Source organism: Pristis pectinata, chromosome 6 (assembly GCF_009764475.1).
Source record: "Pristis pectinata isolate sPriPec2 chromosome 6, sPriPec2.1.pri, whole genome shotgun sequence".
NCBI classification, from domain to species: Eukaryota; Metazoa; Chordata; class Chondrichthyes; order Rhinopristiformes; family Pristidae; genus Pristis; species Pristis pectinata.
The window spans coordinates 60548332-60573115 of record NC_067410.1 but is presented as its reverse complement, the minus strand read 5'-3'; the positions used below and the strand labels follow the sequence as shown (position 1 = coordinate 60573115).

The 24784-nt window shown below is 43.0% G+C and overlaps 1 protein-coding gene across 1 annotated transcript in view; it reads left to right on the top strand.

Moving 5' to 3' along the window:
- Nucleotides 1-24784, top strand: part of LOC127571727 (glypican-1-like) — a 165533-nt gene that overhangs the window by 104302 nt on the left and 36447 nt on the right. The window contains exon 3 of the mRNA XM_052018374.1: nt 40-431. Coding sequence (XP_051874334.1) covers nt 40-431 — 392 coding nt within the window. The remainder of the gene's footprint in view (nt 1-39; nt 432-24784) is intronic.

Sequence of the window (24784 nt, the reverse complement as noted above, 5' to 3'; positions counted from 1 at the left end):
TGGGCATTGTTCATGACCATTTGGCTTTCTCATCCACAGATTATTTCCAAGAACTGCTGGACCAATCGGAAAAGAACCTTCACAGGAAGTTCACACACATGTACGGACTGCATTACTTTGAGAATAGCAAGATCTTCAAGGATCTATTCAACGAGCTGCGCCGCTACTACAAGGGTGCCAACATCAACCTGGAGGAGGTGCTGAATGAGTTCTGGTCAAGGCTGATGGAGCGCCAGTTCAAGCACCAGAACCCACACTACCAAATCAGCGATGACTACCTGGAGTGTATGGTGAAGCACGCAGAGCCACTGAGGCCCTTCGGTGAGGTGCCTCGCTTCTTCAAGATACGGCTAACCCGGGTCTTCATTGCAGCTCGTTCCTTCGTCCGGGGACTCAGCATTGGCACAGACGTGGTGCGGAAGGTCTCTCAGGTAAGTGTTGAAGCCTCGCCTTAGGTCAACCACTTTTCTTTCTTTTGTCCATAAATACATCTCAGGGTCAAAGTGAAAATCTGCTATCCTCTTGTTCGGAAATCTGATAGTTTGGCTTCTGTATCCCACACATCTTTTAAACTCACCAGGGCCCCAATTCGAGTGTTCTTTTTAAACTCATTGGGGCCCCATTCCCACATTCCCTTTAAACCCACTGGACCCCCTTTCCCATCAGGATCCTGTTTCCTGCATTCCTTCTCTCTTTAAACTTACCAGGATCCATTCCCATGCTCCTTTTAAACTCACCGGGCTCTGTTCCCACAATCCCTTTAAATTCACTGGGGCCCCATTTCCTGCATTCCCTTTAAACTCATTGGGACCCCATTTACACATGCCTTTTAAACTCCTGGGAATCCCATTTCCTGCACTTCTTTTAAATTTACTGGGATCCTGTTCCCATACTCCCTTTCAACTTACTGGGCCCCCATTTCCTTCGCTCTAAACTCATTGGCATCCTATTTCCCCCACTTCCTTTAAGCTCACCTGGTTGACAGGAACATTTACTTTACTGCTGTGTAACATCTAAAATATATGAATTAAAAATGTGTTGATGTATTAATAGGAGTAATATCCAATAGTCTGGAAAGTCTGCAATTATGGCATCACTGTTGTGCTGAGGTGCTGGTTAATCACTGGTTTACTGTTTTCTAAAGGTCACCAGAGCAAAGGAAGACTTGCATTAGTGTCCTTCACAACCTCAGAACATCTCAGAGCACTTTCCAAAGTATAAGCTCCATTGTAATGTAGGAAACACAGCAGCTGATCTGTATATGTGGATTTCCCACATGCTACAGTTTGGTGGTGAGCAGTTCATCTGTTATTGATAATAGTTGGATGGGAATAATTGATGGTGGCACAGTCGCCACACAACTCCAGTGACCCAGGCTCAATCCTGACCTCAGTTGCTGCTGTCTGTGTGGAGGTTTCACGTTCTCCCTGTGACCACGTGGGTTTCCTCCAGTTGCTCCGATTTCTCTTGCACATCCCAAAGATGTGTCAGGTTAATTGGCCACTGTAAGTTGCTTCTAGTGTGTAGGTGAGTGATAGAATCTGGGGGCAAATTGATGGGAATGTGGGAGAATAAATTAGGATTAGTTTCAAATGGTGCTTAATGGTCACTGTGGACTCAGTGGGCTGAAGGGTCTGGTCCCATGCTATGACATGGGAGAATTTCCTTGCTCTTCTTCACAGTCGTAGGATTTTATGTAGTGTGATGAAAGAGCCCCTCTGTCAAAACAGCATTCCCCCAAGTACTGTGGTGTAGTGTTAGCCCAGATTTTGTTCTCGAATATCTGGACTACAGCCCACAGCCTTTGACTTGGTGGAGGGATAGAGAGGCTGATGGCAATAATGAGGCAAAGAGCCCTGGTACTCAATGTTAACGAGGTTGTTAATCCAAAGGACTTCATGAAGCTTGAAGCTAACATGTACTGATACAAGTCGTTCAATGAGATACTACAACACACAGTGATAGTCAGTGACCCACACCTACCAGTCCAATAGAGCCTCTCTGATTCCTCCTCCAACTCACTGGATGGCTTCAAAGAACCTTTCCAGGTTTGCTGCTCCCCACCTCATCTTCAACACCACCAACAAATAGATTGTAATCACTGTCCAAGACAAGGCACTCATTCAAGACCCAGTGGCAATGCTGCCTGGGTTTCACCAGCCTCAAAGAACATGGGCAGTTCCAAGCAAGATCCAAATGGGACATGGGCCATGTTGTCACCTAATACATCAGTGGCAAATCAGATCCCCTTCTACCAGTGAATGAGGTGACCCAGATCAAACAAGGGACCAATCAGTGATGTCAGATGAGCCAAATGACATCCTGCTCTTGATGCAAACTCAATGGAGATATCTTTGGGATAAACTCCCTCTCCAAACAGACTGTACAGTGCCTTACGAACCTCAAATTCAATGTACAAAGGTTGCTCTGGCCTTACACAAGCAGAAGAAGAGCACATCGGTTGGAAAGTATTATTTGGGAGGAATCTCTTAGCTTCAGAACCTGTTTTGTTTGAAAGCGAAATAGGTTAACTTTTCCTGACTAAACATGGGTGCATTGAACTGCAGGAGTGTTTAACTATGGATTCCTCATGGCTTCTGTTTGAGGCAAATGTTGGAGACCGAGCCAGCTGAACATGTGGGGAATAGCAGCTGGGAATGGGCAGTGAAATGAACAACATAGTTCTTTAATGCTGATGTCCTTCCATTTCTCTCTGTTCCCTATTAACACCAGTGCCTACACATACACGGGCATTCACGATCTCACACACACATATGCACACACAAACATACATGACAATACACATGCATGCACAAGGTCTCACATGCACATTCAAGTACACGTGATCTTATACACACATCCCCATGCATGGTACACACACGCAACTTACATACACTTGCACATACTGTAAATATCACAGTGTTGTAATGGCACAGGAGGAGGGCATTTGGCCCATCAAATCTGTGCTCGAGAAATCAAATTCATTTGGTGTGGCAATAGCTGCTGAATAAGTTATGATCCAGCAAGCATCTCTGCTTAAAAGTATCCTAGCTGAGTAGTGTTTTCTTTTGGAAATAAAGCTACAATCCAGCTTACTATATATTGGAAACAAGTTTGAGAGTGAACCAGTCTCAAAAAGATACCTGGATTTTCTTATAGTGATCATGCAAATGTATGCAGTTACAAAAAGCCAATTAAGAATTCCCCTCGGCTTTTCTTGGATTTCTTAAGTCAAGGTTACGATGCTGAGCTCTGTTGGTCTGTTGTCACCACTGCACCAGTTTGAGCAGGAGACAACCAACCGCTGATGTGACATTCAGCATCAAGTTTCCTGAGTCTCTGCATTTGACTGCACCAGTTGAACATGTACTGGTTCATAAAGTTCAAGTAAGGGGTTAATGGGGAATTTGCTCTCAGCTTTTTGCTGACGGGCACTTCTCACAAATGAGCAGTGCAGGGTTCCGCACACAGTGCAGCGCTGATGTTCACTGCTGCCCATGTGACACTTTGGAGATGTCACACTCGGTATTATTGATCATTGTTTAATTGATCTTTTAGGGCCAGTCAACTTGATCAGCTGGATTCCTCTCTTCCATCACGAGCTGCTTGAAATTAGATTTTTCTTAATGAAGCTCAAGGGTAATAATGAAGCCTTTTCCTTCGCTTCTTCCGGGTGTAAAAGGAGAGGGGAGGAGAAATGAAGCACTGGGGTTCATTTCAGGAGGCAGAGAAGAAAACAGGAAGAGGCTCATTTGCAACACGAATATTTAACATGGACATTTGGCCTATTTCTGCATTGTTAACACCATCCAATAGAGGGAGGCCTTGGATCGACGACTGGGTGTCGGATTGATGACTGGATGGTTTTTCTTCCTAATATTGAGGGACTAAGATCTAGGGGCAGCCACTCAACTAAACCATAAGACCATAAGACTACAAGATATAGGAGCAGAATTAGGCCATTGGGCCCATTGAGTCTGCTCCGCTATTCAATCATGGCTGATTTTTTAAAATCCCATTCTCCCGCATTCCCCCTTACCAATCAAGAACCTACCAATCTCTGCCTTAAATACACCCAATGACTTGGCCGCCACTGCTCACTGTGGCAACGCATTCCACAGGTTTACCATCTGGCTGAAGAAATTCCTCCTCATCTCAGTTTTAAAGTTTTATTCTGAGGCTGTGTCTTCAGATCCTAGACTCTCCTACTAATGGAAACATCCTCTCCACGTCCACTCTATCCAGGCCTTTCAGTATCCAGTAGGTTTCCCCCCCTCATCCTTCTAAACTCCATCGAGTACAGGCCCATGGACATTAAATGCTCCCTACATGTTCAGCCTTTCATTCCTGGGACCATTCTTGTGAACCTCCTCTGGACCCTCTCCAGGGCCAGCACATCCTTCCTTAGATATGGGGCCCAAAACTGCTCACAATATTCCAAATGCATGGATAACAGATGAAATTTCCCCAGTCCTTAGGCCAAGGGACATGTTCTGACACTTTAAATAAACTATACTGTGGCCCAAGGAATAAGTTTACCTAATTCCTTCTCCTATCAGAGAGCCATCCTGAAAGAAAATGTTTAGAGATCAAGTTAATGCACTGCAGATGTGACCTTTAGGAAGAAGGATTTGAGTGGAAGGATAAGATTTGAGTAAGAATATGTAGAAGAATAGATCTGTATTCTTTGGAAGTTAGAAGAATAAGGTGTGTTCTTATTGCAACATAGGATATGTGACAGAATAGATGTTGAGACATTTCCAGTGGTAGGAGAGTTTTGACCAGGGGGTCCAGAGGAGGTTCACAAGAATGATCTCAGGAATGAAAGGCTTAACATGTGGGGAGCATTTAATGTCCATGGGCCTGTACTCGATGGAGTTTAGAAGGTTGAAGGGGGATCCCATTGAAACCTACTGGATACTGAAAGGGACCAAGGGATTCATTTAAAACGCTATATAGGAACTTCTTTAGAATTCTTTACCCTGGAATGTTGTCGAAGCTAAATCTCTGGGGGTATTTAAAGAAGAAGTAGATAAATTTTTGAAAGATCATGGAATTGAGGGTTATGGGGAACTGGCACAGAAGAGGGGATGAGGCCTGGGTAGGTCAGCCATGATCATATTGAATAGTAAGGCAGGCTTGAAAAGGAGGCCCACTGGTATTTCTATTTTCTTGTGTGCTTAATAAAGATGTTTTACTGCAATTACTGGGCCTTGACAAGACTACACCTGTAACATTGCACACAGGTCTGATCTCCCTGCCTAAGGTACATTTGCAGTGGAAGGAATGTAATGAAGTTTCACCACATTGATTCTTGGGGCAGGGAGGGAGGAGGTTTCCATTGAGGAGATAGACTGGGAGTTTAGAAGACTGAGAGATGAATTCAAAGTGGGTTTGACAGGATAGGTGCAAGGATGGTGTTTCTACTGGGTGGGGTATTTAAAACCAGGGGTTACAGTCTCAAAGTAAGGGTTTGGCCATTTAGGACTGCGAGGCAAAGAAACATCTTCATGCAGAGAGTGGTGAATCTTTGCGAACTCTCTCTCTCCAAGAAGCCTGTGGATGCTCAATCACAAGACAGATTTGGATATTAAGGGAATTGAGGGATATGGAGTTAGTACAGGAAAGTGGTGCTGAGGCAGGAGAACAGCCACAATCTTATTGAAAGACAGATCAAGTTCAAGTGGTTGAGGCTAAATCCTGCTACTTCTTGGATCCTCCTTACCCTTCGCTTCACCCTTTCACAGGGCTCCTTTCCTGGGAAATTGGAGTTTTGTAGATACACATTATATTTTTTTACATTATCTATAATATATAACAAACCAGTTCAATTCCTTGCTGCACCGGGACACTGTGTTTAAAAATAAACTTTGTCTGGATTGTGGTTTATAATTCCACGACCATGAATAGTAGCTGAAGAATTGCTCACACCTGCGGAGTGTCGGCAGATCAGCTTTCAGAGGATAAATGGATGTAACCTGACTATGGAAAGCAGGGGAGCTCTTGCCACAGCTGCAGGGCCCAAATGGAGGCAGCAAACAAGTCTTCACAGTCTCAGTCAGGAACACAAAGCCTCCTTAATCCCGGTTTCCTCCCATCTCTCTTGAATCCATTAAATGCTGCCCTTCTCTGCCTGTAGTATCTGTGTCCCGTTTAAACCACCACAATTGGTTTTGCTTTCCTTGCCTTCTGAGACAGGGCATTCCTTATTCTTTTGTGTGAAAATATTTTGCCTGGGTTCACTTTTAGTTGGCTCAGTTCCAGTTTTTAACTGTTGTGGTATAATGCAGCACAGAAGTTGACCATTCAGTGTGCTGTGCCTACTGTTCCAGAGGGTTATCCAATTGGTTCCATTTACCATCTCTTTCTCCTTAGCCCTGCAATTATTTTCGTTTTCTAGGTGGCACAGTGGCGCAGCTTGTAGAGCCGCTGCCTCGCAGCTCCAGAGACCCAGGTTCAATCCTGACCTCTGGCACTGACCATGTGGAGTTTGCACATTCTCCCTGTGACCATGTGGGTTTCCTCCGGGTGTTCCGGTTTCTTCCCACATCCCAAAGATGTGTGGGTCGGTAAGTTAATTGGCCACTGTAAATTGCCCCTAGTGTGTGGGTGAGCAGTAGAACATGGGAGGAGTTGATGGGAATGTGGGGACATTAAAATGGGGCACAAAGCAAACTGCTGGAGGAACTCAGCAGATCAAGCAGTATCTGTAGAGGAAAATGGACAGTCGAGTTCCGGGTCTCTTAACAGCTGGAAATAAAAAGGTCAAGGGAGAGTCCAGATGAAGGGTCTCGACCTGAAACATCGACTGTCCATTTCCCTCCACAGATGCTGCCTGACTCGTTGAGTTCCTCCAGCAGTTTGTTTTTTGCTTCAGATTCCAGCATCTGCAGTTTCTTGTGTCTCCAGAATAAAATGGGGTTGGTGTAGGATAAGGGAGGACAGTATAGGATATTAGAATAAGGTGGGTACATGACAGGCAGTCTGGATTCACTGCTGGATGACTCTATATACCTATTCCCTTTACAGTTTCCCACAAATCTGTCCTTGGCCATGTACTCAAACCAGTTTCCATGGCTTTTCAGAGGAAGGACACAGAATCAACATTGTCTGAGAAAATAAGCTTGTATCCAAAGTTAAACAGAATGTTAGCCATACCATTGAGCTGGCATTTTAAATGTTGATTGAATGGTCAAAACAGGTGCTTATGATCCACAAATGCCTCAGCTTGCACTGCTGCATCCAACTCTATCAACATACTCCTTCCTCCCTCTTGTATCCAATTAGCTTCAATAGATCAAAGCCAATTGCCTCAATTGCTCTGATTCTGCATTGTTCCCATTCTGCAGGATTCCTACCCCTCTCTGCAACTTAACACACATGTTTTCTCACTTCAGATGAAGGGTCCTTCACCTGGAGTTCATCTCTGTTTCTCCCCCTGGAGATTCTGCAGGCTGTTTCCATTTTTGTTTTGAATTTCCAGCACCTGCAGCTTTTTATTCCAGATTTCCTTATTGGATTCACCAGTGATGGACTTGTCATTAAAACCTATGGTTCTGTACTCCCCTTAAAGTGGAACTACCTGTCATCTGGTTAACAAAACGCAAATCATGGAGGATTTATTTCCGGAAGAATAGAATTCAAGAGTAGAGAAATTACATTTAAATTACTGGGCTCAGTTCTCTTCGATAATAAATCAGGATTTAGAAACACGAGAGAAACACAAAGTGGTGTGGCAGGTAGACAGGGTGGGTGAAGAAGGCTTTTGGCATGCTGCCTTTCATCGGTCAGGGCACTGAGTGTAGAAGTTGGGATGTTATGTTGCAGTTGTACAAGATGTTGGTGAATCCACATTTGGAATATTGTGTTCAGTTTTGGTCACTTTGGTATAGGAAAGATGTCATTTAAGCTGGAAATTTACGAGAATGTTGCCAGGACTTGAGGGACTGAGTTACAGTGAGAGGTTGAGCAGTGAGGGACTTTTTTCATTAGAGTGTAGGAGAATGAAGGGTGATATTATAAAGGTGTATGAAATCATGAGGAACATAGATGGGGTCAATGGTCACAGTCTTTTTCCCAGGGTTGGGAAATTAAGAACTAGAGAGCATAGGTTTAAAGTGAAAGGGAAAAGATTTAGTAGGAATTTGAGGGGCAACTTTTTCACCCAGAGGGTGGTCAGGATATGGAATGAGCTGCCAGAGGAAGTGGTTGAGGCAGGTACATTAGTAACATTTAAAAGGCACTTGGACAGGTACATGGATAGAAAAGTTTTAGAGGGACATGAGCCCAACACAGGAAATGGGACCAGCTCAGATGGGAATCGTGGCTGGCAGTTGGGCCTGTTTTCATGAGATACTACAGCTACCCTGTCAAATCCCCTCACTGTTATAAAGACCTCCATTGGGTCACAGCTCAAGTGTTTTTTCAATGTAAGAAACCAGTCTAGTTGCCTTTCGTGAGAGCTTTAGTTTCTCCATAATGGAATCATTCTTGTAAATGTTTTTTTCACCTTCTCTCATGACTCTATGTTTCTATATCCTAATTAATTATGGCTTGGAACTGAGCCCAGTAATCTAACCAAGATTTAATGTACTTTCTCAACCTTTGAATTCTTTGCTGCTTTTGAATTCTATTCCCTGGAAATGAACTTTTCATTCTTTATTTGCATTTTTTAATGATGTTATTAACCAGGTGACAGTTTGAGGAGAATGTCTGTTGGCTAAGGTACTAGTAGAACTCCCCTGCACCCCTCTCAAAAATTGTGCCACACAATCTTTTGCATGCATCTGGACAGACAGTTTAACATCTGACTCATAAGGGGTCTCTCTTCCCTCATCAATGATAATCTAGATTATGAAGTTAATTCCCAAAACTGAGTTTAAACCTACAACTCATTGATTCCAAGTTGCAAGCAATTAAGCCACCTTGACATCTATAGTTGTTGAATAGTTCCATCCACTGAGGAAAAAAATACAGCAGTGTCCTATTAAGATGAACGTGATGAGTCAACGGTATCTTTTTATCATTGACATTTCCTACATCTTGAATGTTACAGCTCTGACCCTGTTGTTTTCTGGCAGTTTAAGTTCTGACAATTCATAATCTGATTGACCCAAAGAGAAACAAATAAAATTTTGTCTACACAACAGAAGCTGTATTGAGGCAAGCCTGTTAGGTACAAAAACATAACTCTCCACCTGAGCCTTGCAATCAAAGCATTCCGCATCGCAGCTAGTTACCTCAACTGCAGCCATTAATAACACAGAGAACTGGAAGATCTCCAGCTAGATAGAATGAAGTCTTCAACAGGGATACACAAGCAGTTCAGGCTGAGGTGAACATTGAAGCTGTTGTTGCCCGTGGCAGAACGTGATCTTGTCTGAAATGGAAATGGCAAATGCTTAGAGCTACACATCTGAACACCAATGTCTCAGCGCGGGAAGGGGGAGATTAATCTTTCAGGTACAAAACACTTGTTTTCCCCACAGTACGCAGTAGGTAAATAGGAAACAAGTAATTCTTTTCCCCTAGATGTTATGATATATTGCAGAAGGCAGTTTCAAGGAGAGTTCATATGAGAGATACAAGTTATTTTCTGCCCCAGTGAGTAATGTGCAACTTGCTGTGGGAGGAGGTTTACAGCCCAAGAGCTTAATGTTCAGGGTATGGTTCTGCTCTTGCTGTTCCTTCTTTTCCAATATGTATAACCAGCCTCAGCACCAGACAGAAGGAAAATCAGCCAGGGCTTTCCTCCTTGGACAGATGATCACGTTGATGAATAATTGCTTCTCCAGAGCCAGATCCACTTTTAAGCTACTATCAATCCCTTTGCTACATGATTCATACAGTGCATGGAGTGATTACTGTACTTACCTAATTACTGCACTTCAGCAACTAATTAATTGTGTGTGGGACTATAACTTAATTATTTCAGTGCCTCACTATTGAAAGCATATTTACCATGGAATGAAGTGTAATAACACAACCATTTAGAGTCATACAGTGTGGAAACAGGCCCTTTGGCACAACTGGTCCATGCTGACCAAAACATCCATCCAAGCTAGTCCCATTTACCAGCATTTGTCCCATAACCTTCTAACTTTTCCTACCCACGTACCTGTCCAACTGTCTTCTAAAAGTTGTTATTATACCTGCCTCAGCCACTTCCTCTGGCAGCTCATTCCACATGCACACCATCCTCTGTGTAAAAATGTTGCCCCTCAAATTCCTACTAAATTTTTCCCCTTTCATCTTAAACCTATGCCCTCTAGTTCTTGATTCCCCAATTCTGTGAAAATGACTGAGTGCATTCAGCCTATGCCCCTCATGATTTTATACACGTCTATAAGATCACCTCTCAGTCTGCTATGCTCCAAGGATTTCTAGATCATTGTATCCCACTTCAGAAACCCAGTTGGGCACTTCCAGTGTGGGTTTCCCTTGTTGTTTTCACTCCAACTGCATATCAAATTTGATCGATCCCTGTGCTTAGGTTGTTTTGGAACATTGAGGGACAATTAAACCATATGCCCAGGACCAATCACCATTGTCCACTCTCAAGACAACGAGGGCTTCACCTCACAAAAGTTAATTACATACATGCCTTTTATCTTTGACTATCCTCCCAACCCTTCAATTGGCTGACCCCACCCTAGGGCTTAGGCTCTGATTGGGCCCACAGCTATTGCACCCATTCCCCCACTGGCCTCTGTTCCAGGTCATCTATTTGTATCCCCAGTAAAGAGCACTGCCTGTTCAATAGCAGGCAGCAGACATGAGTAGAGTTTGCCACAGGGATCCCCAAGACCAAAATGGATGTTACTCTGCTGGTGCTATGACCAACTTGCACACCATTTAGGGCATACTGGAATTTTTAAGTCTCCATGTATTAAAAATTGAGCTAGTAAGATTATGTCAGCTATGTTAGCTTTTAAAAATGCTTGAAGGTTTGGAACTGCAGTAAGAAAATATAAATCTCTCATTCCAGGGCTCCCTCGAGTAAGGGTAGTAGGGAGAAAGAGTATTTTTGATTGGGTTCATAGTATGTATTGATTTTCTGGGCTAGCTTACCAACTGACGGAGATTCACAGGTTTTATGCCATTTGTGTTGGAGAGGGAGATGAGGGACTTTTCATGAATGTTTGGAACTGGCAACATTTTTTGGTCAATTCTCCAGCACCAATGCTTTCATGTTTGTGATCAGTGCAAAGTACAACAAACTTATCCCCATCTTGGAACTTGATGGTGTAGTCACAAGCAAGAAATGCCTGATAGAACTTCTTTTAATTCGAGTGCCTTCTACCTTTCAAAGGGGCACAGAGTCATACAGGCCCTTCTGCCCACCATGTCTATGCCAACCATCAAGTACCCATCCATACTGATCTCATTTGCCAGCACTTAGTCCATAGTCTGCATACCTTGGCAATTCAAGTGCTTGTCCAGATGTTTCTTAAATGTTGTGAGACTACTTGTCTCCACCACATTTTCAGGCACTGCTTTCCACATTCTAACCACCCGAATTTTTTCCATAATTTCTGCACAATTGGCATTTCCTTTCAGAAAGGTCACAGTAGGGGTTGTGCAGCAAATAGAATGTGCAAACCTTGTGTCAAATGGAGTACACTTCTGATGTAGGAATTCTGAACCACAGTTGGTACAGAGAGGTCCGTAGCTGTGTTATACTGGTCATGGAAGTGCACTCTGGTAAACCACATGGATCTCTTTGATCACCATCTATCCTAATGTCTCCTTAGCTGGCTCTATTGACTTTGTTTTGATGCCAATGCTGTAAAAGGCCACAGAAGATTTTACTATGTTAAAAGGTTTATATGAATGCAAGTTGCTGCTCATCATCAAATTCACAAGACATTGGAGAACTTGTTCTCCAGCCAACAGTGTACTTATTTAACATCAGGCACCACATCTGAAAGACTTACTGTGCTTTCACACATAGATCTTTGAAACAGAGTGCATTTCATTTGCAAAGCACTGCGGGCCTTTCTATCTTATATGTGGTACTCTTTTCAACATGGCACATCCTCCATTCCTCCCTACCCTACTTAATTAAAAGAGCTGGGAAATCTTTCAAATGCTTGCTGCATTCTGTGTAGTGCAACACTCTCCAAGAAGTTTCCTCTCTTACCTCAGACAGTGGCACAGGTCAGAACTCTGTGTGCAACAACTTTGACTGAGTATCACAGTGGGCTCTTTACCAGTACCTCTAATTAAGCACTGATTTTTGTTTAGGAAAATTGGCACTTCTATTTTTTTTGGATCAGCTGGTGTCAGGACCTCCCCCTTGGATCTGGGTAGACATGGTGGCTTTACTGTATCATTTTATATGGTAAACCTTTCATTTCAACTGTGGTGCAAAGGTTGCTCTCTCATTTCTGACTCAGAAGCTTGCGGGTTCAAGCCCAATTCCAACCGTGTACGAAGTCTTGTCTGATGTTCCAATGGGACCTTGGTGTGCACAAATTGGCTACCATGTTTCCCGTTTTACAATAATAACCACACTTAAAAACTTTTTCTTTGGCTTTGAAGCTCCTTGGGGCAAGTTGCTGTCATGTAAGGTTCCACATACTGCAGGTCCGTCTTTCTGACACAGTTAAGTGCTGTGCATTTCATACAGGACTTCCCCAACCTATGAGGGAGTATATAAGACCTCTTGAACAGACCTCTTGTAGGTTAAAGCTGAACTCTTGACCTCACAATCTACCTCGTCATGGCCCTTGCACCTTATTTGTCTGCCTGCTCTGCACTTTCTCTGTAACTGTAACACTTTATTCTGCATTCTGTAATTTCTTTTCCCTTTTCCTACCTCAAAGTACTTTTGTTTTGCAATGATCTGTATGGATGGCTTGCAAAGCTAAGTTTTTCACTGTATCTCAGTATATGTGACAATAATAAACCAATAAACCAATGCCAATACCAAGAAAGACCCAATGTGGGACACTCAGTCAGTGCTTTTCCCAGTGTCTGGTATACATGTGCAGTTGCTCAGCAGACCCTTTGCTCTTCTCCTCGAGCCTTCTCAAGTGATACTTCTGGTGTGGTCCACCTGTAGGCAGAGCTGACCACCATCGCCAAGCATGTGGTCATCCTGCCTTCTGTTGTCTTCCATCAACAATGGAGGCTCTGTCATATGGCTAGCTTCATTGTGGGTGCACAATGGCGCAGCTAGTAGAGCCATTGCCTCAGACGTGGTCACCGAGAGAACATCCAAACTCCACACAGACAACACCCGAGGACAAGGTTGAACCCAGGTCTCTGGGGCAGCGAGACGGCGACCCTACTATCTGTGCCCATCCCCCATTACCTCCAATGACTTCTCTTCATGATCCAATCTTGTAACCTCCACTATCCCCTAAGTACTTATCTTTTACCCTCTCCCATTTCTCACCCACAGGCTGCCCCACCCGGCAACATCATCCAACAGTGTCAGTTTTCACACGATGACATGGAGCTGCTGCCCCACAGGTTCAATTCGGTGACTCAGGTTCAATATGTCTGTGTGGAGTCTGCACGTTCTCCCTGTCACCACGTGGGTTTCCTCCTAGTGCTTCAGTTTCCTCCCACATCCCAAAGATGTGCGGGTTGGTAGGTTAATTGGCCGCTGTAAATTTCTCCGAGTGTGTGGGTGACTGGTAGAACCTGGGGGGGGGGGGGGGGGAGTTAATGAGAATAAGAAATGGGATTAATGTGGGATTGGTGTAAATGGGTGGTTGATGTTCAACACGGATGCAGTGGGCCGAAGGGCCTGTTTCCGTGCTGTATCTCTCTGTGACTCAAAGGCTCCTCAGCATTTCGATCGCCATGCGAGTTGCTCCTTGCAACTGCAGTGCCAGTCCATCTGTCCTTGCAGCTTCTGGTTCAGCTAAACTGGTGGGAGAATTGGGACAAGTTTTATCGCTGGATATAGGGCTGTAAGTTATAACAGATCAGCAAACTTTGCTGATGTTGGAGGGAAATGACGAATCTACTGTAATAGCAGCAAATGTACACCTTTCCTGTCTTTATCGTGATTTAACCAAGGTGTCTAATGTGCATTTTGAGCTCAGGATCAGAATGCACAAAGGTAATCCACGTGAATATGCAGGGATGTGGATCATGTGCAGGCGGAAGAGATTTGGTTTGATTCGGCACTGTGCTCCATACAGACATCGTGGGTCAAAGGGCCTGTTCCCGTGCTGTACTGTTCTGTGTTTTATTAAAATGAATAAAACTCATTTAAAATTAGAGATTAATTGAGTGAGTACTGTTGAAGACAGGGTTAATTGTTAGAGGGCTGTGAAATATGATTATATACGTGGCGTTGAGTCTATGGTAGAGTAGATTATGCATACATGATGGAGGGAGATTAAATGGGTGGGTAGAGTCTGGGACAGGATAGACTGTGAAAGGAGATTAACTGGGTGGGGAAAAGTCATTATAGGGTACTTCGTACTGGGGCTGTGGGTGCAGATTAAATGGGAAAGATGAAGTCCATGATGGGATAGACTGAACTTCGACTGAGTTTGAGAGGGTGGATTGTACATGGGGTGACGAGAATGAGAGGGCTAGAGTCAAGAAAGAGTGGATTCGCAATGATACAACCCACATCAAGAAATGTTTTCCAAGCGCTATGCTGCCGGTTTGCCGAATTCTGATACAATTCATGTTGAATCAAAGTCTCGACTTTGCACAAACAACGTACTTTGTAACAAGAGCCTACACCATAACCACTTCTAAACTGAATGTTGCGAAGCTCAGGAACAATGTTGGTTTGGGGGAATGAATGATTCCAGCCATATGACGGAGCTGCATTACCATTGGCAGAGAGCCAGTGGCTTCTGTAATCTTGCCTGGTCAAGTCTAATAAACCAGTCTGCACTCACTGTGGAAATATTTCTCTGTCAGTTGCCTTTCCACATCAATCCCATGCTGAGCATGTCAACTCAAGGTGGAGTAACTTTGCAGAAATGCTAGGGAACCTAGTGTCTAATAAAAAAGGAGGAATTAAAGGAAAATAGTGTTTGTTTTTTAAAAAATAGTTCTGGAGAAATTAATGGCAATAAAAGCTTATAAATCCAAGAGCCTGACAATCTACAGGCAGACTACTAAAACAAAAGCCATGGAAATACTGATGGCATTGCTTGTCATCTCCCTAAATTCTACAGATTATGGAACAGTTCCTTTGTATTGGAGGGTGGCAAATGTAACACCACTATGTAAAATGGAGGGAGGGAGAAAACAGGGAAGTATAGACGAGTTAGCGTGACATCAGAAATGGGAAAAATGTTAGCGTCAATTATGAAAGATATGATCAAAGGATACTTGGAAAATATTAATGGGAACAAACAAAGCCAACATGGATTAACTAAACCGACAAACCCATTGGAGTTTTTTGAGGATGTAACTGATAGCACAGATAAGGAGAGCCAGCTGATGTGATGTATATGGATTTTCAGAAGGTTTTTGATAAAGTCTGGCATAAGAGGTTAGCATGGAAAGTTAAAGCACATGGTATTGGGGAGTAAAGTACTGGCATGGATTGAAATTGATTGACACACAGCAAACAGAGAGGAGAAACAAATGAGGCTTTTCCATGATGGCAGGCAGTGACTACTAGGACATTACAGGGATCAGTGCATGGGCCCCAGCTATTCACAATGATTTGGATACGGGAACTGAGTATAATATTTGTGCTGGCTGACGACACAAAACTGAGTGGGATCGTAAGTTATGAGGAGGATGCAAAGAGGCTTCAAGGCAAATTAGACAAGTTGAGTGAGTGGGCAAATATATGACAGATGGAGTATAACGTAGATAAGTGTGAGATTATTCAGTTTGGTAGGAAAAACTGAAAGGCAGAATTATTTAAGCAGTAATAGAAAATTGGTAAATTTGTTTATTATTGTCACATATACCAAGGTACAGTGAAAAACTTTGTTTTGCATGCCATCCATACAGATCATTTTATTACAACAGTGCATTAAGGTAGTACAAGGTAAAACAATAACAGAATGCAGAATAAACAGAATACAGTTACAGAGAAAGTGCAGTGCAGGCAGACAATGAGGTACAAGGCCATGACAAGGTAGATTGTGAGGTCGTGAGTCCATCTTATTGTATGAGGGGACCATTCAATAGTCTTATAACAGCAGGATAGAAGCTGTCTTTGAGCCTGGTGGTACGTGCTTTCAGGCTTTAGTATCTTCTGCCCGATCAGAGGGGAAGAGAGAATGTCTGGGGCAGAAGGGGTCTTTGATTATGGTGGCTGCTTTACCGAGGCAGCAAGAAGTAGTGGGGAATGTTGATGTATATAGAAGCTGATCATTCACTAGGAGTAAACATACAGGTGCAGCAGATGTTAAGGAGGCAAATGGTATGTTGACCTTCGCTGCAAGAGGTTCTGAGTACTGGAGCAAAGTATCTTCTGACGGTTATACAGGGCCTTAGTGAGACCATACCTGAAGCAATATGTGCAAATATTGTCTTCTTACCTAAGAAAAGACATACTTGCCCTAGAAGGAGTGCAATCATCAAACTGATTCCTAGGATGGTGGGACTATTGGATGTGAAGTAATTGGGCCAATTAAATCTGTATTCATTGGAGTTTAAAAGAATGAGAGGAGATCCCATTGAAATGTGCAAAATTCTGACAGAGCTGGACAGAGTAGGTACAGAGAGCATGTTTCCCCTGGCTGAGGGTCTAGAGTGAGAGGTCACAGTCTCGAGATAAGGGGTGAGACATTTAGAAATGACATGAGGAGAAGTTTATTCACTCAGAGAGCGGTGAACCTGTCGTCACTGAATATATTTAAAAAGGAGATAGATTTTTTGACATAAGAATGGGGAAAGCACAGGAATATGGTATTGGGCGGAGAGGTAGCCATGATTTCATTGAATGGTAAAGCAGGCTTGAAGGGCTGAATAGCCTACTGCTATTTTTCTATGTTTCTCTGCCGCTGCCACAAGCTACCATTTGGAAATCCCCCCACCCCCTTACCCTTATGGCCAAGAATGAATGCAGACATAGAGTGTTTTTGGAAATTTGAAAATTAGGTACTGTCAGATGAATTACAATAGTTTGGATTTTGAATAACATTTCACACTGTTCCATTGAACACTCTCAAAGCAAGTATAGGCTAGATCTGACCCAAGTGTTGAGCCCCCTTCACCAGTCACATCAAATATTCCCATATCTTGTACAATTATGAAATGTTGCTTGGTCAGGTACAGCATGGTTTAGCTACAGAACAAAGCTCCCTCTACCCTGCCCCATCAGGCACTCTCACGATAACTACCCCATGGGTTGGATTAAAGAGTCAAGTTCCTATCACACTGTCCAATTAAGTAATTCCAGATCAGATACAGCACAGATTAGACACAACAACGCTTCCTCTTCATTACCCTATCGGAGACTTGCAAGTTAAATGCAATGATATGGTTACATCAAAAACAGCACCGATTAGATACCCATCCTCATTTGGCTGACTCCTGAATAGCAATTATAATTTTACTGTTAAAGCATTATCCTTATGCAGTTTGTTCAGAATATCGCCTACTGTAGTTAAGCTTTGGTGTCTCTGAATGGGTCTGTTGCTATGACTTTAACATTTAATTATGGCCAGTTTTACGACAAAGAGAAGGATTCAAAGAAGTGTTTACTGTTGATACTGGGTCACTGAAATACAAGGATTTATATACCAAAGGGAAAAAAAGAGTTTCATTTGTAATTAACTAAGAGTCAGGTCCTGAATGGCTGAGTTTGCAGTCTATGTGCTCACATTTTTAGATGCTTTCTGTAATCTCTAGATGGTATCTTTCCCCTTGGAGATTGATCCCCAATAATACGTGTTGATTTGTGTGTGCTGTCAGTAGACCATAGGTCTTAAATTGCATTTTAGCATGAGCAAATGAATTAAGAAGAAAATAACACAGAAGGCTGTTCAATCCTTTCGGCCAATCGAAAGATGCTGGGTTCTTGAAAGTTTCCAGTTATTCCAACACTAACAATCTTCCCTGCCACCCACACACACACATACACATGCATACACAGAGACACACGCGCACACACTCAGACATACATAGGCACTCACACACACACAGATGTACACATACAGGGCCGTATATGCACACACACACACACACACACACACAGACAAACACACACACACACACAAACACACACACACACACACACACACTCACACTCACACTCACATACAGAGGAACACACACACACACATTCCTTTCCTACAGCCTTGTAGATTTTCTCCTCAAGGAACGTGTTGAGAGTCTGGAGTAGCAGCTCGATGACCTTCGGCTGATTACGGAGAGTGAGCAGGAAATCGACAGAAGTTACAAAGAGTTTGTAGAGAGTACCTCCCTGGCGGTCCCCCTCGTAAATCGGTATCTCATTTTAGATTCCGTTGGAGAGGATGACCTGACAGAGGCAAACCACAGCAACCAGGACTTTGGCACTGTGCCTGGTGCTGTGGTCCAGCGGGGAAGGAGTAATGCAGTGGTTATTGGGGATTCTATAGTGAGGGGAACAGATAAGAGATTCTGTGAACCTGATAATGAATCCCGGATGGTGTGTTGCCTCCCTGGTGACAGGGTACGGGATGTCACGGACCGGGTCCGGAATATTCTGAGGGGAGAGGGTGATCAGTCAGAAGTCTTGGTACATGTAGACTTAGGTAGAAAATGAGAAGAGGTCCTGAATGAGGAATACAAGGAGTTAGGAAGGAAGTTGAGAAGTAGGACCTCAAGGGTGGTAATTTCAGGATTACTACCTGTGCCACGTGCTAATGGAAGTAAGAATAGAAAGATCTGGCAGATGAAAGAGTGGCTGAGTGACTGGTGCAGGGGGCAGGGCTTCAAATTTCTGGATCATTGGGACCTTTTTTGGAGGAAGCATGACCTATTCACTAAGGATGGGTTACACCTAAACTCCAAGGGATCCAATATCCTGGCGGGAATATTTAATTTAGCTGTTGGGGAGGGCTTAAACTAATCTGGCAGGAGGATAGTATGTTAGTATACAAGATGTTAGGGTAGAGGAGGAGGTTTATAGAAACAAGTCCAAGATAGTGTGCAGTGAGGATGGTAAGAAGGACAGGCAGGTGAAAAATCAGGATAATTTGCTGAACAGTAGAAGTACAACAAACCGGGATGTTAGGATACAGGATGTTAGGATAGAGGAAGAGGTATATAGAAACAAGTCCAAGATAGTGTGCAGTGAGGATGGTAAGAAGGACAGGTAGGTGAAAAGTCAGGATAATTTGCTGAACAATAGAAGTACAACAAAATCAGTAGCAGATACGGGCCTAAATGTACTATATTTAAATGCACGTAGCATTAGGAATAAAGTAGATGACCTCATGGCACAACTACAGATTAATAAATACGATATTGTGGCAATCACCGAGTCATGGCTTTATGATGGATGTGATTGGGAACTGAATGTCCAGGCGTACACAGTGTATAGGAAGGTAGGCGGGTAGGCAGAGGGGGTGGTGTGGCCCTGATGGTTAGTAATGATATAAAATCAATAGAAAGGAAGGACATTGGGTCAGAAAGAGTGGAATCCTTATGGGTGGAGCTAAGAAATAGCAAGGGTAAAAGGACAATAATAGCAGTTATATATAGGCCCCCTAATAGCAGTCGGGCTGTGGACTATAAGTTGCAGTTAGAAATAGAAAAAGTGTGTCAGAGTGACAACGTTAAGATAATTATGCAGGATTTTAACATGAAGGTGGACTGGGAAATCTAGCAAGGTAGTAGATCTCAGGAGAGTGAGTTGTGGAATGTCTACGGGACGGCTTTTTGGAGCAACTTGTTGATGAGTCCACCAGGGGATCGGCTGTTTTGGATTGGGTGCTGTGTAACGAACCAGATGTGATTAGGGAACTCAAGGTAAAGGAACCATTAGGAACTAGTGATCACAATATGAGTGAGTTCAGTTTCAAATTTGAGAAGGGGAAGCTGATAACTGATGTATTGATATTTCAGTGGAATAAAAGGAAATTACGAGAGAGGAGCTGGCCCAAATTGATTGGAAGAGTAATCTAGCTGGAGGGACGGCAGAGCAGAAATGGATAGAATTTCTACAAGAAATAAGGAAAATGCAAGATAGATATATTCCAAGAAAAAAGGTTTTGAATGGAAAAAGGCACAAATGTAGATAACGAGAGAGGTTAAGGCTAAAATAAGAGCAAAAGGGAGGGCATACAAGGAAGCAAGAATTAGTGGGAAAACAGAAGACTGGGAAACTTTTAAAAACCTGCAGGAAGAAACTAAGAAGGTCATTAGGAAAGAAAAGATGAATTATGAAAGGAAGTTGGCAGATAACATTCGAAAGGATACTAAGAGTTTTTTTAAATATATGAAGAGTAAAAGAGAGACACGGGTTGATATAGGACCAATGGATAACGGTGCGGGAGAGATTATATTGGATGATAAAAAGATGGCAAAGGAACTAAATGAGTATTTTGCATCGGTCTTCACTGTTGAGGACATCAGCAATATACTGGATAGTCAGGGGTCTCAAGGAATGGAACTGAGTTCAGTTAAGATTACTAGAGAGAAGGTGCTAGGAAAGCTAAATGGACTAAAGACAGATAAGTCTCCCGGAGCGGATGAGGTGCATCCCCAGGTTCTGAAGGAGGTGGCTTTAGAGATTGCGGAAGCACTGGTGATAATTTTCCAGAAATCGATAGACTCCGGCACGGTTCTGGAGGACTGGAGGGTCGCAAATGTAGTTGCGCTGTATAAGAAAGGTGGGAGGCAGCATAAAGGAAGTTACAGACCTATTAGTCTGACATCGGTGATGGGAAAGTTATTAGAATCGATCCTCAAGGATGAGGTTATGGAATACCTAGAGGTGCAAGGCAAGATAGGTCCAAGCTAGCATGGCTTTGTGAAGGGAAGATCCTGCCTGACCAACCTATTGGAGTTTTTTGAGGAAACTTCAGGTAGGGTGGATAAGGGAGAGGTTGTAGATGTTGTGTATTTAGACTTTTAAAAGGCCTTCGACAAGGTGCCGCACAAGATGCTGATTAATAAGGCGAGAGGTCATGGAATTACAGGTAGGATAATAAAATGGGTGGAGCATTGGCTGGTTGGCAGAAAGCAAAGGGTGGGAACAAAGGGATCCTGTTCTGGTTGGCTACCGGTTACTAGTGGTGTTCCGCAGGGGTTGGTGTTGGGGCCGCTTCTTTTTACTTTGTACATTAATGATTTGGATGATGGAGTAAATAGCTTTGTGGCTAAGTTTGCAGATGACACCAAGATAGGTGGAGGAGTAGGGAGTATTGAGGAAACAGGAAGGTTGCAGAGAGACTTAGATAGTTTAGGAGAATGGGCAAGGAAATGGCAGATGAGATTCAATGTTGAGAAATGTGCCATTGTACACTTTGGAAACAGAAATAAAAGGGCATATTATTATCTAGAAGGGGAGAAAATTCAAAGTACAGAAGTACAAAGGGACTTGGGGGTACTCGTGCAGGATACCCTAAAGGTTAACCACTGGGTCAGATCGGCAGTAAGGAAAGCAAATGCTATATTGGCATTCATTTGGAGAGATATAGTGTATAAGAGTAGGGAGGTGTTGATGAGGCTCTACGGGGCACTAGTGAGGCCTCATTTGGAATACTGTGTGCAGTTTTGGGCCCCATATCTTAGGAAGGATGTGCTGATGTTGGAGAGGGTTCAGAGGAGATTTATGAGGATGATTCCCAGAATGAAAGGGCTTACATATAATGAGCGTTTGTCGGCTCTTGGACTGTACTCATTGGAGTACAGAAGAATGAGAGGGGACCTCATAGAATCATTTAGAATGTTGAAAGGACTGGACAGAGTAGATGTGGCCAAGCTCTTTTCCTTGGTGGGTGAGTCCAGGACCAGAGGGCACAATCTTAGAAATAGAGGGTGCAGGTTTAAAACAGAGATGAGAAATTTCTTTAGCCAGAGGGTAGTGAATCTATGGAATTCTTTGCCACGTACAGCAGTGGAGGCCCGATCACTGGAGGTGTTTAAGGAGAGATAGATAGGTATCTAATTAGTCAAGGTATCAAGGGATATGGGGATAAGGCTGGAAATTGGGGCTAGAAAGGAATAGTTTTTTTTTCTCCTTTAGCTCATGGAGCAGACTTTTTCCCCAATTTCTCATTTCTTTTTTCTTTTTCTCTTTTTTCATTTTTTTTCCCCTTTCTTTTCTTTGGAGCAGACTCGATGGGCCGAATGGCCTACTTCTGCTCCCTTGGCTTGTGATCTTGTGATTTTCCTTTTACTATGTATATATATTAAAAATCCAATTCCCTTTTTGAAGTCACTGCAGAAACTGTTTCCATTATCCTTTCCAGATAATAATAACGTGCTATATTTAAAAATCTCTCATCTTTCTGGTACTTTTGCCAATTATGTTAAATCTGAGTCTTTTGCTTACTGACTCAGTTGTTACAGTTTCTGCTTATTCACCATCAGAATCTGTCATAATTTTCTGCACCTCTGTTAAATTTCCCTGTGAGATATTTTCTGCTCATGAGGAGAATGGACCCAAACATAAATATTATATCACACCACCACTACAGTTGCATTTATATTGATATTCATTATATTCTGTGATTTGTTCCTGAGGCGACTGACTTTTGCAGATCTCCAAACATGTATGAGGTAGCTGTTCCTCATTCGTGAGCTTTGATTTTTGAGTCCATCCAGTGGGACATCCACAGATGAGCTTAATCCTCTCTGCACCTGACGTCCACACACATGGACACTTCCCTTGGGTTGGTCAGTGATGAGGAATAGCAGCCCTCTGCAGTGACTGTCTCTTGTGTTTTCATAGCAGTTTTAAGGTGGTAAAATGGCCCCATTATGTTTTATAGGAATACTATCAAGCAAAATGTGAGACCAAACCACAGAAAGAGTTTTTAGAAGCATCTTAGTGGAGAAGAAGGAGGTTATAGAGAGATACAGCACAGGAACAGGCCCTTCGGCCCTTCGGCCCATCAAGTCTGCATCGACCTTCAACCACTCATTTACATTAATCCCATTTGTATTTTTTATTCTTCCCACATACCCATCAATTCCCTCCAGATCCTACCACTCACCTGGAATGGAATGGAACAGTGCAGCCCCACCTAGCTGAAAGGCTTTGGAGGAAGGTTTGGTAGTTTCACTGATACACCCAAGCTGGGGTGTTGAACTTTCTGATAGTCACTTAGTCATCACGTTACTACAATCCATGCTATTCGGTTTTATTCTGGAGCTCATCCTTGCTGGATTTAGTGTAGTTCACCTCAGTAATCTCCCTCATAATTACCAGCAAGTCAAGGATGCTAGCTGTCCATGTGACTGAGCTCCCTGGAGCTTGCTTCTGATGAGTCAGAGATGCAGTGAACTTTTCACACAATATTCAGGCTGAGACAATCTACAGGAGGAATTTCCAGTATTATCGGAGCTGCCATCATCCCTCTCAGTATATCAGCAGTCATCGTCTCGAGAAAGTTTAGTGGAGCCTGTCAATGAGACATTGTAATGATGGGTAATGGCACCAGAACCGGTGCCCGACTTACTGCCATCACTCTGACTGAAGTTGGTATCTTGTTTTACTGCTGTATCATTAGGGCTTCCTCAATTTTCCTCCTGGTTCTGCCCCTTGTGGTGCTGGGGTAGGCGCTCTTGTGGTGGCTTGATCTACTTCTGGAGGGCTAACAACTAATCTTAGTCCTGGGAGGGGAAGCACTAAGATGCTGATCTGTAGCCTTGGCCGAAAGGCTTAAAACACTCCTATTTTAGGTGTATTATGGGTTAAGTACAAAATGAAGCTTCCTCTTGCAATTTCCTACCACAGTACTGGATTCACCACTGCACCAGTGTGTTGTCAATCCCTTGGACTCCACAAGTGCCATGAGGTTAGAACTCCTAATTACTGACCCACACTAATTTCCTATTTTTAACAATCAGTGAGACAACACAGGTAGGAGTCTTCTAATCTGTGTGTCCAGGTTGAAAGGTTCCTGGATTGAAAGGACCGGAGTTTAAGGTAGCATAACATCAAAACAGAAAAAGCTGGAAACACTCAGCAGGTAATGCAGCATCTGCAAAAAGAGAAATGTTAAAGGTTCAGAGCTGGAGTGCTTTATCAGAATTATATTAAATGATTTATTTATAAGGGTCCCAGACCTGAAAAGTTAACTGTTTCTCTTCCCACAGATTCTGCCTGACCTGCTGAGTGTTTCCAGCAATTTGTTTTAATTTCAGATTTCCAAGGTCTGTTCTTTTTTTATTGTCAACCACAATATCATGTATTCATCTCTGAGAAACCAGGGAGCCTGACATCGATGTTTTACTAAAAGGTAATTGTCTTATTATCATCACATGCACCAAGGTACAGCAAAAATCATTGTTTTGCATGCCATCCGTACAAATCATTTCATCACATTATTGCATCGAGGTCAAACATGGGAAAAGTAAAAACAGAATGCAGAATATAGTGCGACAGTTAGTGCAGTGCAGGTAAACAATAAGGTGCAAGGGCCACAATGAGGTAGATTGTGAGAGTCCATCTTATCGTACAAGAGATCCATTCAATAGTCTTATAACAGTGGGATAGAAGCTGCCCTTGAGCCTGGTGGTACGTCCTTTCAGGCTTTTGTATCTTCTGTAGGTAGGTATGTTTGAGGTCGCAAACATACATACTTGAGTATCAAAAATTTCAGAGCATAAAGGTACTCAATGGTGTTTCTGGTAGTTTAATTGGGAATATATTTTAAAAGATTAGAAGGCATGGGGC